Below are 18,520 nucleotides of genomic sequence, written 5' to 3'. Positions count from 1 at the left end.
TTATAGATAACAATTTTGTTGATTGGTGCAAAAATTCATTCAAGAAAAAATGTCGGCCTACGATGCACTTGGCGTTGCTTTTAGGATGCCGCGAAGTGAGAGGTACTTGATGCGCACTGGACAATATGGCTAGGGCAATTGCTGCAGATGGACAATATTTATGTACGAAAAAAAATCCACGATTAATTAGATTAATTATCTAATTTTTAATTAGAAGAAAAAAACTGAATCTTTGGACCGCCCCTTCTTAAAAATATATTTTTAAACTAAATTGTGATCAGATTTCACCAACAGAATAACTGTATTAAATGAGTACTAAACGAGGTCTAAACGACTCAATCTCATTTAGACTGCTCCGATTTATGAAAATCATCAAACCGTTCGGACAAATTCAATCGTTCCCACAGTTTCGAAGTCTTTCGGAGTCGCCCCGAGGCAGAGTCGCCCCGAGTCGTTCGGAGTCATCCTGACTCGCCCATAGTCGGAGTCGCCCGGAGTCGTTCCTAGTCGGCCAGCGTCGGCCAGTGTAAAGTTAATGACAAAAAACATACGGAAATGAAATACCTGATAACATTGCACATTGCACCAGATGGCTCCAATTGACTCGGACCCATTCCGGTCGACTCTGATCGACTCTGGACGACTCCGTTCAACTCCCGCCGACTCCGGACGACTCTGGATAACTCCTCCATAAGGATCAAAATCTCTTTAAGCCTTTTGACAGACAGACAGATCTAAAAGACTCCGGACAACTCCGTACGAGTTACAATCGGACTAATAATAGTCGAAGACGGAATCAAGTCGTGCGTGCTCTTCAGAGAGCACATCACTACTCCGGACGACTCCGGATAATGCTGGTCGGACCGAAATACCTTCCAGAGTTGGTTTTGAAATTTTTGGAGTCGGGTCAAAGTCGACTCCAGATTTTTAAGTGTAAACTCTAGTCTAAACGACTTAAGATCTGGTGCATTTGAAAAATAGCTAAAAAAGCTGGTGACTCCATCTGTCCAGCCAGATGAGCTTTAATCGCTTTGATAGGTTTCACTCTGCACTGTTGTAGGGCTTCGCAGGGATGTTATGCATCGCTAGAAATGGAACGGAAACGTAAATTGAAAGTAGGATATCATAAAAATTGGCTGCTTTTACATTTCATGGCATGTATTCGCTAAATCTAGCTAAATCTATCAAACGAAACAAGAAACTCATTTCTAAGTCAGTCCCGAAGCTCCTTTGTGGTTCCATGTTGCCCTTAAGCAGCCTCTAATCATCCAAGAGAGCCGTATGTTTGCTCAGTGCTGCGTAAGGTGGCCATTTTACCGTATTATTTTTTTCACGTGCTTTTTAATGCCGTTTTTTTTGTTGTATATGTACTCTAATTGATTAAAATAATTTTATTTTTAAATAATAAAACATATTTTTATAAAACGTCATTAAAATCTCTTGCAATCATGGAGGTCGCCCACTGTTCGGCCCGCCGTCTTCGTGTTGTGTCTGCAACGTCAAACCAGTGTTCAATGTATTCGTGCGCTGCTGCTGGCAAAGTGTATAGTTTTTCACCGTTTTCCAGTTAATTTCCACACACTTTTGCACGGTTTTCCTTGTGGGTCAGCACATCCGTCCTGGTGTGTTGTTTGTTTGCCGTGTAGGTTAAAGTTTACCCATTCTTTGTACGCCGCCGGAAGCGGTCGAAACAAAAACACTGCCCAGTGCGGGAAAGAATTGGCTTGGCCGCCCTTCCTCTTTGTGTGAAGAAAAATCGTCATTTTTCCTGCTGCCCCGCTGAACCAGTGATCCAATGACGAAGGGAGGCCGCATAGTTTAGGAAAGGGGGTGCCATTGTTCTACCATTGCAGTGTCCGTGGCTGAAGGAGCTGCCACAACAGCAACATAATGGGCAACACGGACACGAAGCTGAACTTTCGCAAAGCAATCGTTCAGCTGACGAGCAAAAGTCAGGTGAGGTGTAATGTTGTGTTACATTGTAGCTGGTGAAGAATTGTTGCAAAAAGAGAGGGGAAAAACAGTACCCTGCCGGAAGGTTACAGAAGTTTTCCATTTCGCGGGTTCGAACACAGCTCGAGGGCAACGTAAGCGTGCTGGTAGAGTTTTGTTTTTGTTGGTAGCTACGCGGTTGATTTTACGGTGTGCTTTTATTGACCCACTGGCCTAACATATGTTTCTCTGTTCTTCTCTCCTTTTCCCCCATACGCTCGGCACGGTCTGCCACCGACCGCCGTCATCGCCCACACATTTGCGCAACGCAACCGCGGACCGCGTCATCACAATCATCGTCTTTATTATCGTTGCAAACACCCAAACCCACACACACACTCGCACACACCGGAACGTCCATCCTCCCACAGCCGATCGATGCGAGTGATGACGCATTTTGGGAGCAGTTCTGGTGCGAACACAACACCCCGGTGCAGGACGTGTTTGCGCTGGTGCCGGCAAACGAGATACGCAAGGTGCGCGACGTGATGCCGACGAATCTGGCCACGCTCTGCTACAAAGCGACCGAGCGGATGGTCCGCGCAGTGGACAACAGCTGCCGGACGCAGGGCGAACAGCAGACGGTGCTGAACTGTGTCCGGCTGCTGACGCGCATCCTGCCCTACGTGTTCGAGGACGTCCAGTGGAAGGACTTCTTCTGGTCGTCGCTACCGTCCGGCAGCAGCAGCGGCAGCAGCGAGAAGGAGGAGCCCGGCTCGGTACCGCTCGCCCAGAGTCTGCTCAATGCGATCTGCGATCTGCTCTTCTGTCCCGACTTTACCGTCGTGGGGTACCGCAAATCGGGCCCGGAAAAGGCAGAGGAGCTCAACTCGATCGACAGCTGCGAGTACATCTGGGAGGCGGGCGTCGGCTTCGCCCAGTCGCCGCCGCGCAACGGCAGCATGGATGCGCGGCGCACCGAGCTGCTGAAGCTGCTGCTGACGTGCTTCAGCGAGACGATGTACCGTCCGCCGACGGCGAGCGACGAGCCGAACCGGTGGATCGTGCACTTCACCAGCGCGGACAATCGGCACGCGCTGCCCCTGTTTACGTCGCTGCTGAACACGGTCTGTGCGTACGATCCGGTCGGGATCGGGGTGCCGTACAACCATCTGCTGTTTACCGACACGCTCGAGCCGCTGGTGGAGGTGTGCCTGCAGATACTGATCGTGACGCTCGACCATGACATCACGAGCAATGGGCCGGCCCAGTCGTCGGCGTACATACACGACGACAGCACGATCGCGGACAATCTGTTTATCAACTATCTGTCCCGCATCCATCGGGACGATGATTTTCAGTTCATCCTGAAGGGGGTGACCCGGCTGCTCAACAATCCGCTCGTGCAGAGCTATCTGCCGAACTCGACCAAGCGGCTGCACTGTCATCAGGAGCTGCTGGTGTTCTTCTGGAAGATTTGTGACTACAATAAGGTAAATAAGGGCAGCGTCCGATTGTTTGTGTGTTTAGTTTTCATTTGGAATTTTGAAGATATGCTTAATTTGTCAACTGTCACAGGACACCTTTGCTCACTGCCTTACAGTACGTGAACCAGAGTATGATACCGCAAGAGGTATATGTGCGAGGTTCGATCAATCAATCCGTTAATTTAGTTCATCACAATGAAATGATACGTATCCTCGTTAGGAAGATTCTAATGAAATGATAACCGGTCCTAATGACGAGAGTCATCACTTGAATATCACTTGCAAGGATTTCAAGATTCATATTTTTTTTTTGAATCCTTTGAATCGTCATTTGATTTCAACTCATTGAACTCAATTTCAAAAGTTCTTCAAGATTCTTCATACTTTTTACATGAAACGGAGTTGTACTGCTGGAACATAGTTATATTTGAATTTATATTTGTTGTTTATTGTGCTGTTGAAGGGTTACTGACATGCGAAACCTTTTTAACTCCATTGACAATTAACTAATTTTCACTTATTTATCTTTATCTTTGTAGAAATTCCTCTACTTTGTGCTGAAAAGCAGTGACGTGCTGGATATACTAGTGCCGATACTCTACCATCTCAACGATTCGCGCGCTGATCAGTGTAAGTAAACTAGTGATGGGTTTAAATGAAGTTTTCTTCGGAATCGGAATCGGCTTCGGAATCGGCTTCGGAATAGGCTCCAAAATTGGTCCCGGAATTAACTCCGGAATCGGAATAGGTTTCGTAATTCGCTTCGAAATCGGAGTCGGTTTCATCATCTTCATAAGAATAGGCGTTTGGGTCCAATGATGCTCTGTATTGATAGCCGCAAAGAATCAAAATTTACTTGTAAACGATCCATTCTCTTGGAGGTGTTCGGACTGCTTTCGCTTCTGAAACTTCTTATTTAAATTCAAGAACTGATTCTCATTCCGGAGCTAATTCCGATTCTGGAGTCAATTCTGATTGCGTTTTCGGAGCAAATTGCGATTCCCAGGTCGATTCCGATTCCGGAGCCGATTTCGATCACAGAATCGGCTCCAACTCCGGAATCGGCTCCGAAGTCAACTCCGAAATCGGCTCCGGATTCAACTCCGGAATCGGCTCCGACTCCGGAATCGACTCCGGAGCCGTTTCCGGAGTCGATTCCACCACCAGAATCGGCTCGGGGATTGATTCCGAACACAAAATCAGAATCGGGTAGGTCCGATTCCGAGCTCCCATCATTCAAGTAAACCTCTAAAGACCAACTGAACGAATAAATAATACTTTCCCGCTTTCATCCTTTACTCCCCTCCCCTCAGCACGTGTTGGCCTGATGCATATCGGCGTGTTCATACTGCTGCTGCTTTCCGGCGAGCGTAACTTTGGCGTGCGGCTAAACAAACCCTACACCGCGACCGTCCCGATGGACATACCCGTGTTTACCGGCACGCATGCCGATCTGCTCATTACCGTGTTTCACAAAATCATTGCCACCGGCCACCAGCGGCTGCAGCCCCTGTTCGACTGTCTGCTAACGATTCTCGTGAACGTGTCGCCGTACTTGAAGACGCTCTCGATGGTGGCGAGCATCAAGCTCCTCCATCTGCTGGAAGCGTTCAGCACGCCCTGGTTCCTGTACACTGCCCCGTCGAACCATCACCTCGTGTTTTTCCTGCTGGAAATCTTCAACAACATCATCCAGTACCAGTTCGACGGCAACTCGAACCTGGTGTACACGATCATCCGCAAGCGGCAGGTGTTTCACGCGCTAGCCAATCTGCCGACCGATGCCGCCGGTATTGCGCGATGTCTGAGCAATCGGAAGGGAGGTGCTGGCGGTGGTGGTGCCGGTGGCCGTATGGTCGGCTCTAGTCATGGGTCGGCGCCGTCTGGCTCGAGAAGCCTTGCCGGGCACGATGATGATGCGGCTGACTATCAGCAGCGGAAAGCCGCCCTTACGGCGCCCGGAGCGGGCAGTGGTGCTGCTGCTGGTGGCGATGAGAGTGGCGGTGAGGAAGGGGGGGACCGTAGCATCGTGACACGCACCGGGCGGCTCGGTTTGCGCGAGCCGGACGCTGGTGGAGCGGCGGGTGAGCGTGAGCATGGTACCGTAACGGGCGATGAGGACGCACGGAGCGACATCGTGGAAGAATCGATGGAAGGTTCGCGCCCGGCGCAGGAAGCCGAACCGGGCACGCTGAAGGCCACGCTGCTCGATACACCGAATCTGGCCCAAATTACGGAGCGCGAGTCGGCACACCCGACCGATCTCGCCAGTCCCACGGTGGGGGGCGACGGTACCGAGCCGCTGGGCAAGCCGAGCATCGGCAGCGACGAGGAGGAGCCGGAAGCGAACGGTGCCACGCGCAAGGGTGCGGACGAGCCGTCGAGCAAGACACCGTCGCCACTGCGGCGGGCCGTCGCGCAGCGCGGCAGCCTGCGGGTGACGCCCGCGCCCGTGCACGGCAACCAGGTGAAGCAGTGGCAACCGACCCCGGAGTGGGTGCAGTCGTGGCGCTCGAAGCTGCCGCTGCAAACGATCATGCGCCTGCTGCAGGTGCTGGTACCCCAGGTGGAAAAGATCTGCATCGACAAGGGCCTTACCGACGAGTCGGAGATACTGAAGTTTCTGCAGCACGGTACGCTGGTGGGGCTGTTGCCGGTACCGCACCCGATCCTGATCCGCAAGTACCAGGCGAACGGGGGCACGACCGCCTGGTTCCGCACGTACATGTGGGGCGTGATCTATCTGCGCAACGTCGATCCGGCCGTCTGGTACGACACGGAGGTGAAGCTGTTCGAGATACAGCGCGTCTAGATGGCGGGTGGGCTCGTCGTTTGGTAAGCAGCAAACTAGCAAAGTTTCTTATTTCCCCCCTCGTACTAACCACAAAAACAAAACACAAAATCCTCACACACTCATCTTCATGCTCATCTATGTGTGTACGCTTTACTAAACACATTTCGCTTTACAGTACTGAAGGTTTTGGAGGAGAATGAAGATGCCTTGAGAATGTAGTGTAGAGAGAGAGAGAGATAGTAGAGGAATAATGAAGTAGCAGCAAACGAGGATAGGGTTATTTCACCCTTCTACCCCGACCCCATCTGACCGACCATTCCGTCTAAGTCATTTCAGAATATCTTAAACACAAGATAAACGAAAAAAGAAACTAAAACAAGTAAGATAATCTGTAAACAAAACTAGAAAATGTATCGCTAAGTATATGAAAGTCTCGCTTCTACTTCCTAAAATTCTTTTAAAACCTACGTTCCTTTTTTAACGGTTTGCATCGGTTTCGTTGTCCCATAAGCATACTACACCGGAAGAGCTTTAATGTAGTTGAATCCTCTATAAAATCGTGCTCCTCTCGCCATTTCCTCCCTTTTTTTTTTGGCTATTATTATTATCACTGCACCTTTTATAACTATATCGACGTGAGTAAAAATAATCGCTATAAACTTTGTACAAGAGAAAGAGAGGCTTTGATAAAAAAAAAAACAATAGGCACGGCATATTCGTGCGAAGCAAAAGTGTGTAAACTTTAAAGCATCCCGGTAATGTAGGAGAACGTGGCGCAGGACGTGTGTTAAAGGAAGGTCAGGGTAAATGTGTGTAGCCGCAAGGGCCAAGGGTGAGCGGGCGATGAAACAAACTGGGAGACGTGCAAATGGACGTATTAGGGTTAACACCACATATTTGCTGAACGTAAAGTAACTTAAAACCAATCAAATCCATATAAACAGACAACAATATTAAAATATACACAAACTCTTATAATATTTATGCGCGTGTCGAGTGAGTGCGAGCGAAAGGGACCACACGGTGGTTCCACATTTCATCCTCTTACTTTGGCACGGCAAGACTGTGTTAAATCAATCAATTTGCCTGTTTTAATATGGACGAAAATATTGAGAATCGCCTTCATTTGATCCACGTCTTCGTAGATTAGTTTATTTTTCATTGAATAAGTTTTAAATTTGAGTATGAAAAAAAAGTCGCATGGTCTAGTCCGGATTTGAACTCGTGAATGACGGTGACAGATGTGGAAAAATGATGTAAAAGCAATTGTAAATGTGTTTAAAATATGATTAAAATGTTTTTCTCCGTAGCAACCGGCAGCAAAAAGATAACAGTGTGACTTTATTGGTCGGGCTGGCACTGGCAGTCCACTCCGGGACGCGATCCCACTACTGCTTGCCGCGGAGACTCTTAGCTGCTGGTTTTCACCCCTCGCTCGGTGTGTCTCTCCTTAGCCAACCTGAATGTCTCGGACTCCTCCGTGACACCCATATTGACGGCCAGCTTAGTGCGGACGCCCCGTCAACATGGCCTGGTCCAGCACACAGGACTCCCGCCCTCAAATCAGTCCGTAATCCGACCCACGAGTAGCCGCGTTACAGGAGACGCCACGCTCCCGGTCGAAAGAGGGTGTGTTAAAACTCGTACTGCTTCCTCTCGGCATCGCGGTGCGTGCATCGGCAACAGGGGGTTGCGAGACTACCCCGTACGTTCGCTCTCGCTCGCGTTGTGTGTCTATTTTTAGAAACAAAACACGGTGGTGCCCTCTATTGGGAGGTTTGGTCGGCAAGCGAGCTCGTGTGCAAATGTTGTTAGATTGCATGCAAGCACAGCTGCTCTCGATTATCCATGCCAATAGTAGTTGTTATAAAACTGATGTTAAGATTTTAAACATCGTGTCATACAGAACCGTATAACGGATTTGATTCCCTTTCCAGAATTTGTACCTTTTACGCAGCAAAAACTACTTAAATAACAGAACGGGGGTTAATGTTTAACTTAACCTGCTACTTAGTCTTAAAATTGAAATACGATATTAAACATTAACATCACCTATAAAAATGGAATGGTTATCATATATCCATTGAGACAAAACATGTTTGTCCTTATTCTGTATTTGTATTTAATATCCAAGTTGAATAATTCGCTTTACCATGTGATAATAATAACTTATTTTCTTTATAATTCAATATATATATAATTATTGTCTTCTAATACAATTGATATCTTCTAATTTATCATATTTTTATAATTATTCATTCACAATTTCGACGGAAAAGTTTCTCTCAATGGCGCGCGCGCGGATCAAGAGTAGAATTGAATCGTGGCCTTGCGTGTCATCAGTGCGGTGCGTTACCGATTATATCATATCATACGATGCTTTACGATGCACATTTTATTGACCGGTTTATAAATACTGTAAAAAGCTTTATTTTTTAATGCTTTCATGAATAATTCCGTGAATTATTAAAAATTAAAAATTGAATATTTATTTATTATTTTTTATGATCACGGTGTTTATTCTTCTAAGATTTCATAAGCCTTTTTTTCAACATAAAGTTTGAATTGGCTTTAAAAATTGATTATAATTACCTCAAACAAGCATTACAAAAGATAAAATCGGGTTTAGAAATGTTTTGCCAGCAGGAAAAAACGCACAACAATTATTAGTTTCATTTGATTTTATTGTTCTTATAATAATGCAGGACAGTTTATATTGATTGGAACAAGATTATTTGAACAGTTTGCATTTAGGATGTTTCGTATGTGTGTGTGTGTGTGTGCGGTACTATTCTTACCCTCGTCTACTAGTGTTACTTTTACAATAATTGTCTACGGTAGTGCTGGTGGCGCTGTGCTATACATACGCATATAAATATTGCCGTATTTCGTAGGTTTCTCCAACGCAATCCGTTAACGATAAAACAGCATTCAACACGCCCGTCTCAGATGTATACACTTCAATGGTAGTTTTATTTTTTTAGTTTTGATTCCCTCTCTCGACTTAACCACTTCCTACCTTACTATGTACATCACTAAATTATACTAACGTCTAATTTTTACACCAAATCAAAGCGTTTCAAGCGTTTGTTTTCACAGTTTGCAGATCTTTGCCTAGTCTAAGTCTAATATTTACAAACGCGCAAACGGCACGTGAACAGTTCGCTTAGATTGCGTACTACAGTCAGAACTCAATCAGTTGAATAGTTTTTAGTTGATTGTTTGATAGTTTTCTCACAGTTCAATTAAAAAAACACGCCTTTTGTCAACTAAAAAACATAAATTCAATAGTTGGCAGGGTGATGAGTTCAGGCCCTAATGCAACGCTTTAGCTTCCGAACCTCCTTAGTATGCTTGAGTCTCCAACAATGCCTAGGTCCAAAACCCCTCCTTGGAGCACAATTCAGTTCAGGACTTTCAGTAATAAATACGCACCATTCGCTTCATCTGGTTACGATCGGTTGTTTTTGTTTTAAATGAATTTATGTCATGGAATCTATGCGCTTATCTCGATACGCCTATACGGTCATGCGGAGAAACAGAGCTTACGCAATGCTAATCAAACATTCGCTAATACTTCTACTACTATCAGTAAACTACTTGCTCAGCCTACATTAGGTCAGATCATTCGATGTGGATGTAGATGTATGTGTGTATGCGTGGCTATTTTGATGAATACTCGGTTTACTTATTAAATAGTCACACGATCACGATCACGCCTTACCAACTCTAATCCTTACATCCTAGCCCGATTTGTTTTATCACCACGATTGTTTTTCTGTCACCTATTGCTGTCGTGTTTATATGTTTGTGTGTGTGTGCCTTACAAAGCTAATAGGAATCCGTTGGAACTCACATGCACAAGCCCTGGTGTCACGTATTTGTGCAGCCATTAGAGCAAGTAGAAGAGAACGCGCGTTCACCTCATCAACAAGCAAGCTTCAAATTGTGCGACCCCAGGCGCGAGTTTTTTTTAATGGACAAAACGGTAGCAATAAATAAGGTAATCTGTACACAATAAATAACATTTTGGTAAACGGGGGATATGGGATGCCCCAGCGAGCGACCCTGCCCAACAACACCACGTGGCAGATGCGATGCACTAATAACTAAAATCTCATGTTTGCGCGATTATTTTTTTTACAGGATTTGCACACGGTTGCTTTTAAAACTTTCGATTGTGCCGCAGTACCGCCCGTTTCCGGCGGCCCTTGCGCTCGCAGGTACCCCACCAGGACTTTTTCGTGCAAACCGTTTCCGGCTTGAAGACGAAACACTTCATCTGCATCACGTTGAAGAACAGCTTCCCGACCAGGTTGGCGTCCTTGGAGTCGGCCAGCTTCAGGCAGGTGCGGAATCTGCAAACGAGTAGAGGTAAAGAGAAGGTAAAAGATGAGTTATTAGTAATGTTTTTGGAAAGATTTTTAGCAAGTAAAATAGTAATCAATCCCAGAAAAAAAGGAAAAAATACAAAAAGAAAGAGAAAGCAGTACAGTTCGGCACACAAGAGAGACTGATTTCGGTGACTGGTGACTAGCTGCAATAAAAATGAAATAGAAACAAACAAAAAGGAAACAAATTAAACAGTTCAACATAGAAAAAAAGAAACAACCAGAAATTCCCTAATCCTCCCTGCTCCCGCAGTGCGGATCGAAGTCTTCGTGTGTCGTAAAAATCTAATCACTTTATTGCACATGTCTCCAGGTCTGGGAGAGAGCTTGGACATGCATCGCTGATCGTACGACCCTTTTGGAATGTAAACTGATGTCTTCTTTCGGGGTTCGTAGATCTTTTGTGATGATTTCGAAGCAATAGTCGCCAATCCCAAGACGAAACACGACGACGACAGAAGCAATAAAGATTACAATCTTCGATATTGGCTGTTTTTTTTTTTGGCTCGAAAAAATGTTGATCACTTCTGACGTGTCGTTTGCTAACATTTCCCGATGCGTCGGCTACACAGAAACGATGAAGGCGATGATGAACAACACGAAATTTGGGGCGAAATCTAATTTCTTAAACGGATTATCGTTCTAACAACGATGCTTATCTTATCGAACAGCATCTCGATGCATCCAAGAGAGGGTGTCCGTTGGAATGGATAATAGTTTTACGGTGAGTGATTCGCGCGAATATTATTCTTTTAATCTCTTGGGAGGTTTTTTTTGCGTTTCAGATCAGAACAATCGATAGAAAAGAAAACGACAATTGACAAACGCTTCATAAATTGTGGAAACTTTACACCTTAGTGTGGACTCTTTTTTTGTCTGTCCTTCCACCAAGAGCATCGGAATAAACGAATCTCGACGTGAAGATGGGCGATCAAAGTTCTCAAGTAAATCACCACCAGGGCGACCGTTCGGCAATGCATTGCGCAATTGCGATTTTATGATTCAACCAGCCTGCCGAACGCATAAAACTGCCATTAGCACTCATTGGACTGTGGTGCGCCATTCCCTGCCGGAAGTGGCCCCGGAACGCTACCAAAAAGGGACACACAAAATTACGACCAAACCTTGAGTCTCCTAGGGTCTAGAGGGAAAAAGGGCGGTTTAATCGCGAAAATCGCCAAACGCACATGAAGCAATTAACAGCATCGTCGCGCGTGTCCTGCAAGAGCGTCATTCAGACGCACGGCGTACGGCGTCGAACACGAGATCGAACACCAAGAAGGGGGAAAACACATTTGGCATTGATTTGTGTTGGCCAAGAGCTGCTAGCGTGCCGCGGACATACAGGACACACACTGTCTGTTGACTCATTAGCCCTTTTTTGTTGCTTTCATTGCAGTGGATTTTGGTGGTGTCGGAATGATGCTGTCCTGAAAAGTGGACTACCCGAACGGTGTCGTAATTCAACTTGACCTCCGATCCTGCTCGGGAGCCAACCGCGTGAAGGAACAAACAAACTCCAAACAGACGCACCAAACAACGCTTCCTGCGAAAAGTGGGGTTACTGTGTGCTGGTGACATTTTTATGGCAGAAAGACAACTCGAATGTCTTCGCTACGTTCACCTGCCGAACCTACACACACGAAAAAGGATGCACCGTTTTACGGTTCCCTTTTTTTCCGACGATCGAGACAGGTAGCAAGCGGTAAGGAGTGTTACATGCTGTTTTAGAAAATCCAATGTGTATTCTTTTGCGTTGCTCTGTTCTTACCCTGCGAAAGGGCTTGCTTTTTTACAATACCCATCCCTAAAGAGCAAAAAGAGAGACATTCAGAGTAACAAAAGGACGAAAACTTCCTCCCATTTTGCTCTCGGTTTTGTCGGCAAGATGCTGTCTGCTGCTACTGCTGCACATCAGTCAGACACAGAGGAGTGTGTCTCGTGCTACACAAAGTCTGCTGCTAAAACGCCCACCGATACGAAGACAAACCCATCATCCACCTGCATCGGTGTAAAGTTTGTGATTTTAATTAAGATCCCTGCACCGCATCGGGAGAGGGGTTTTTAAAAGAACGGAGCGGAAGTCGCGAAAAATGATGCAACCATTTAGCGCGCACTTGAGCCGAGTGGATAAGCGTGCTGTTGATTGAATGCCTTTTAACCGGAGATGATTTGTGTTACCTTGCTTTGCGGTGTCTTGAAGTGCAATAATTGATGTTTGCTAGCACAAACTGTACCAGTGGTTGGACCTGTGTTGATCAAATGCACTCGAGCGGCTTGTGGCGACACTTTCGCAACAAGAAGAGCTTGCAACTTGGCGGTGTAGCCCTATCTTTTGATCGGGAACATTTATTGCCGCTTGAATGGAGCCATTGTCGAGTGGTTCAATGGCACAGTTTTAAAGGCAAGCTTTTGTTTAAATTTATGTCTGTAATTTAGTACATTCCGTGTCGCATTTTAGTGTAAAAATTCAAAAATTTCTCTTCGGACATGTGTTCCGGAAATGTTCTCACACATTCAGCAATCAAGAAGACAGCGCTAGTAGGCAAATCAAGCTCCAGTTTAACAATCCAGCCCGTTGTTCGTCTTATCTACGCGTTGCATTTTACCGTCGTCTGTTTTCAATTTTAACGTTTTCGTTCCCAAAACCGTTCCACAAAGCCCTGGAATACAATCAATCAAACACATCGGACCAGAAGAAGGGCACCCTCGTCGTCGTCGTCGATATGCAACGCTTAATAGAATATGACAAATTTATCTATGATCTAGCGCGGCCGCAAGGGTGGCACCATCGGTCGGGCCAGCTGGTATCGACGGTTTGGAATTACCCTTAACATGCTTTGGTACTCGAGAGTAAGGCAAACCCAATCTCCCGTGCCCGCTCGCACTTTGAAGTGCGCCAGGCCAACGAAGGGGCCAGGTCAGTCAAGAGGCGGCAGCGATTGGTTCGGAAATCAATGACAGATGTCCACTTTTCAGCCCTTTGCGGCTGAATTCGCTTCGGGTACGCTGTACGAGAACATGCCTCTGCCTCGTTCGTGTTTCCTTGCCAATCTAGCCAAATTACCGGAAACAGTAGCGCAACAAACAACGGCGTCGTAGCGGGAGGATGGATCTAGAGCAAACGAAACGCGCTGCCAACTGCGGAAGAATGGTGGGATGGCTCGACTTATAGGAAGAGGGAGGACCCATCTTAACTGCTTCTGAGAGCCGGCTCGAGTGGTATCACTTTCTTGCACGCGCTTTCGCTGGCTTTCACACCTCCCGAGGCCATGGGGATGGAGTCGTTTATTCTAGGCCTACCACTGGCGGAACGAATCTGCCCTCAAAGCAACGAACAAACAAAAAAAAAGGTTGAAACCTTCCTGAAAAGGTGCTAGTGGCCGTATTTATGCGAAACCATAAATTGCAGACACAAATGGTGACTGGCGTGGCGTGTGTCTTTACGTCCCAGGGAAGGTTGGGATGTGAAGCCTGCAAACCGTGTTTGCCGGACAAGCGACACTGCGCATTTTGTCGTACGAGCAGCCGGTGAGTTCTTCAGCCGGAATACCCAAAGACCAAGACTAACAGATGATGGATGCACACGGAAAGAATCAATTCTTTCGTCCCCGCACGCCAGCTCATACTTTCATCATGGGCAGGTTTTACTTGATATGTTTCGGTGTCCGGGCAAGCCCGATACGATCATGACAATTAATTCCCACTCTTGTTCAATTTGTACGTCTACGTTGATAAAAATCTTTACCCATAGCAGTGCTCCAACAGCAGTTCTATGTTCTAGGATGCTCTCCCCAATCCCTCTCCAACAGAACAAATCGGTTCCGAATTCCAACGACCAATGACATTTCTTACTTTCATTCATTTCTTCCTCCTCCTCTAGCTCGATATCATATTGCTGCCGCTGATATATCTGCGTCTTTCGTCTTTGAAGCTCACGGCACATAATTGCTTCATTACAGGACTAACTCTTTTTCTCCTGCGTGTCTTCTAGGTGTGTTGACCCTATCGCAAGCGAGCCATTAAGCAAGCGCGGACGTAATGGTCAAGCAATGGAGAACATATTTTGTATCCCAAATCTCTCCTGGTCAGATATTCTTAACCGGATCTCCACAGCTGAATGCTGGCCTAGCTTCAAGTGCCCATGAATTGATTGGTCCGTAAATTAATAACTTGTGTTGTGGAGGTTTTTTCTCCTATGCTAGCTGTTGGGAGAAGAGATTCGGTGTGGCATATGTGGTATGGCATGAAAAATTGCTCGTAATAGTAACCCACATCTGGACGACGCGTACGTTATCGACACATTAATAACTACTGCTTTATCTTTAACAGCGAGAAGCATCACAGGAGGATTATTTCTAAACGTGGTTTAACAACTACAAGAGATTTTAACCACAAACTGATTGGTTGGGAGGAACCAGTGAGCGAAGTACACTGACCTTAGATATCTTCATTAAAGCTATCCTTCCCTCTAGGTATTGCCAGCCATACTCCAGACAAAGTTATCATAATTTATCAGCGCTTTCGACAAACAATCAACAGCACAAGCATCTCATTTCCCGTTTGGGTGAAACTTTTTCGAAACGATTTCATTCACCATTCCATCACTCATCTGCCAACGACTTTAAAATGGATCTGCTGAAAGCGCACTGTTGGCTTATGCCGACGCCGCCGCTTCTCGCATCCTGGCGGACATTCTCACCGAGCTCGGTCGGCAAAGGTTACCACCTACCAGGCTGCCGCGCGGCGGATTCTTGTTACTCTATTTAGTCAATCAATTCTCGAGACCTGACCCCTTCTCGCACACGAAACTCAAACCAATCCCTGTCCCTGTCCGACCCCTGGTGCAACCGGGCCAAATGGCGCCTTCCTCACGGCAGGGGTTTTGGGGGAATCGAACAATAACTAGCACTAGCGTCAGCATTAAAGCATTGTGAAGCGTGGTGCGTTACCAAGAACGCACACAGCCTTTGACCACTTATTTTCATGGTTTTCTTTTTATTCCTCACTGTGGATATTCGTCCGGTGGGCTTTTGGGATTGGGTGTGAACAAGGGAGAGGGCACGCATCATTAAAACTGGTCGTGGAAGTCCTTTTTTTTCCTTTTTCCTTCGAAAAAGATGCCTGACCCTTCGAGGTTAGGAAGCCTAAACAAACATGTGGAGTTCATAAAAAAAAACCAGAAGAAATTGTAGCATTCACGCTGCAAAGAGGTTAAAATCAAAGGAATCAATAGTAGCAGTTCAATGGTGAATAGGAACATGTGGAACATACTGCTGGGGGCCATTTTATTCTACCTGGCCCGGAGTAACGAGATCTTCTTAGGAAGATAAAGGAAGCATTCTTTTCGCTTCGCTCTGGAAGGCTATTGAGTAAACAAATGCGTGTGAAACTGTGTCAATCTTGCTTAGCGCGATGTGCAATGTTACATATTGACCTAAATCTTTCCACCGCAAAGCGGAGGATGAACTGAACTTCCTACTCAAGAGGGTTCGTGATGGTGGGTAGCAGAATTCCTTGGGATGCTCTTTTGCTGGAGCAACTTCCCCCTTCAAAGTAAAGATTACGAGCAGAAGAAAGCTACGGCTGCGATTAGAACACCATCAAAGGGCGTGTCCTTCTACACACGACTGTGTGTTAATTAGGCAAAATCTGACAGTAATGAGCGACTTAGCTACGCGTTAGGATATTTTTTGTAGACTCATGTTGGTGGTGTAACTTTCCTCAGGAACACTTTACATGAAGAATGATGCATACGGCTTTGAACCCATTCCGGTAAAATTATTGATCCATGTATTCACACTGTTACCTCGTTGATGGAATATCGCTTTACAATGCGATCGGATCAGTTGCGATTATCGAACCATGTAATTGAGATACGGACATTTTAACTCCACTTCCATCAGGCTAAGCTGTCGAAAATATGATGAAATCCATTAGGGCGTGACGGTATGGTAGTAACCCTTTTTCGGAACTCCCCAGATATTGATCTCGTTAATATCCCATCAGCATCAATTCAACCCGCCACCGGTCACTCGGCCTTAATATGCACCCGAGCCCAACAAATCGGACGCGGTATTTGGGTGGGAACAAAATTCTTTCACTCGGAATGCCCGTCCAGACGGTGGCATGTATTTAAATGCTCCAGATCAATCAGACAAGGTATCGGAGCAATCGAATTCCCCTGATGTCTTCGACCGTGGGTGCGTGGGATCTTACGTGCGGCGTGCACAAGTGATGTTTCAATTCAATAAGGCAAGGTCCTACCAACCATCGCGATCGCAACAGTGACGGAAGGCGAGTCGTTGCAACGATTTGTAAAATCATCGACAGCACCATTCATTATAATCAATTTCGATCACATGAATTCGATCCCGGTTCCCCGTTCGCAGCACAGGATTGCAGTGAGGTCGTTTCGCTACCCGACCACAATTGCCGTGTGAGGTGCAGGAGAAAGGTTATTAATCATTATGGTACGCTTGTTTTCGCCTTCTTTCGTATTCTTTCGTAGGTGCCTCGCCGCGGGACCAGAAGCTCCAAACAGCCGAACAAGGGTCCGCCCCAATATGGTGCAGCGGACAAGATAATACCCACGCTGGGCTGCAATATTAATATCCTACCACTGGCTTGTAAACTGAAGACTTGTGAAGGCTGTAAAATAATGGCACATAATAACACATAGAGAGAGCAACAACACAGGAGGGAGAGCTCGGAACCGATTCGGCCGGTACGGCGGTAGTTACCTCTCGTCGCACCCGCAGTGCATCAGCGTGCCGACGCGCCAGTTGAACAGGTTGTACTTCGTCTCGAAGCCCAGGATCCAGAACGGGCAGGATAGGTCGTGCTGGCGGCAGCACCGATCGGCCTTGGAGTAGCCGCCCATGTCGACGTAGTTACGGGCACTCCAGCCCTTGCCGCACCATTTCGTGCCCGGGACGCGCATCATGCTGGACAGATCGCGGCGCTGTCTGGAGGTTTTGGAATATTTGATAATGACTTATGGGTGAGTGCTTTTTACTTGTTTGGTAAAACGTGGCTCTTGGTGGTATATGGAGGTGTTGATTTCGAGATTGGAGTTTTAGGTAAAGGAAATAAAGGAAATAGAAGGAAACACCAGACCGTTCTTTCTCTTCTTGCAGGGACGGTAAAGAGAGAAAGGACAGTACTGAAAAGAAGGATCATCAGGAATCAGGAATATCAGGTACTTATGCACCGCGACCTCACATCGCCTCGAAGATATCGAGTTTTTGGGGTGAAACTTGCTTGAGCTAATTTGCACAACGTTTCGAACTCTCGTATTAGCATGATTTCATCAACCTTAAAGACCATCACCATCACACTCTTTTCAAACGCCTTAGGCTTACCTGGTTCAGATATGATTCTGCAAACACTCCAGCACTTTTCGCACACTGGATACCTCACACTGGATGGATTTGGAAGACCTCTTCGAAGCAGAATCGTACCTAAAACATCAGTCTTGCTTGTGCCTACTTCGTACTGTTACTCTTTCTGTCATGTACCGAGCTTAAACCCCATAAAACTCATACGGCTGCCTTGTGGAAAGGCCCCCGTTTTCCCCGTCGTTTTTCAGCGCCAAAACTAACCTCGAATCGCAGGCACAGTGGCTGATCGTGAACGGCCGGATATTGAACGTCTGAAAGTTGGTGCTCATCGGCGGTATCATGTACTTGCAATGGTCGTGCGTCCGGCAGCACATGTCCGCCCGGGATGCGCCACCCAGCTGCCGATACTCGGAAGCCGAATGGCCCTTGCCGCACCATTTCGTGTTGGGCGACAGAAACCAATCGGAAATGGCACGCTTGTGCCTGACGATCGTACGGCGCGTACGGTGGTAAGTTTAAAGTTCAAATTTGTATGTAGCGCCGGCCGTAATTGAATGATTTCCATCCGAGAGC

At 46.5% G+C, this 18,520-nt stretch overlaps 2 protein-coding genes across 5 annotated transcripts in view; one reads left to right on the top strand and one right to left on the bottom strand.

Moving 5' to 3' along the window:
* Positions 1 to 1,475: 1,475 nt before the first annotated feature.
* LOC121599380 (protein HID1) lies at positions 1,476 to 7,755 on the top strand. The gene is made up of 4 exons (XM_041927134.1): positions 1,476 to 1,956; positions 2,364 to 3,425; positions 3,959 to 4,049; positions 4,733 to 7,755. The coding sequence occupies exons 1-4, from the start codon at positions 1,891 to 1,893 to the stop codon at positions 6,229 to 6,231; spliced, it is 2,718 nt and encodes a 905-aa protein (XP_041783068.1). The 5' UTR covers positions 1,476 to 1,890; the 3' UTR covers positions 6,232 to 7,755.
* Positions 7,756 to 9,030: 1,275 nt separating this feature from the next.
* LOC121598957 overlaps positions 9,031 to 18,520 on the bottom strand; it is a 30,546-nt gene continuing 21,056 nt past the window's right edge. For 2 of the 4 annotated variants that reach the window (XM_041926342.1, XM_041926340.1), the window contains exons 4-5: positions 17,348 to 17,572; positions 9,031 to 10,571 (exon numbers count right to left, since the gene is read on the bottom strand). In XM_041926342.1, coding sequence (XP_041782276.1) covers positions 10,379 to 10,571; positions 17,348 to 17,572 — 418 coding nt within the window. In that variant the 3' untranslated portion in view covers positions 9,031 to 10,378. Of the gene's footprint in view, positions 10,572 to 17,347; positions 17,573 to 18,208; positions 18,431 to 18,520 lie in introns of all 4 variants that reach the window. The other 2 variants (XM_041926344.1, XM_041926343.1) reach the window with 2 other exon arrangements.

This window comes from Anopheles merus, chromosome 3L, assembly GCF_017562075.2.
Source record: "Anopheles merus strain MAF chromosome 3L, AmerM5.1, whole genome shotgun sequence".
Classification (NCBI taxonomy): Eukaryota; Metazoa; Arthropoda; class Insecta; order Diptera; family Culicidae; genus Anopheles; species Anopheles merus.
Note: the sequence above shows the minus strand (reverse complement) of the source record. Positions and strands in the feature narration are given on the sequence as shown.

Bases quoted from the DNA above. Each gene is read 5' to 3' on its own strand.
- LOC121599380 (XM_041927134.1), top strand. From the start codon at position 1,891: ATGGGCAACACGGACACGAAGCTGAACTTTCGCAAAGCAATCGTTCAG. The intron at 1,957-2,363 runs GTGAGGTGTAAT...ATCCTCCCACAG, and splicing joins AGCTGACGAGCAAAAGTCAG to CCGATCGATGCGAGTGATGA. The intron at 4,050-4,732 runs GTAAGTAAACTA...CCCTCCCCTCAG, and splicing joins CGATTCGCGCGCTGATCAGT to CACGTGTTGGCCTGATGCAT.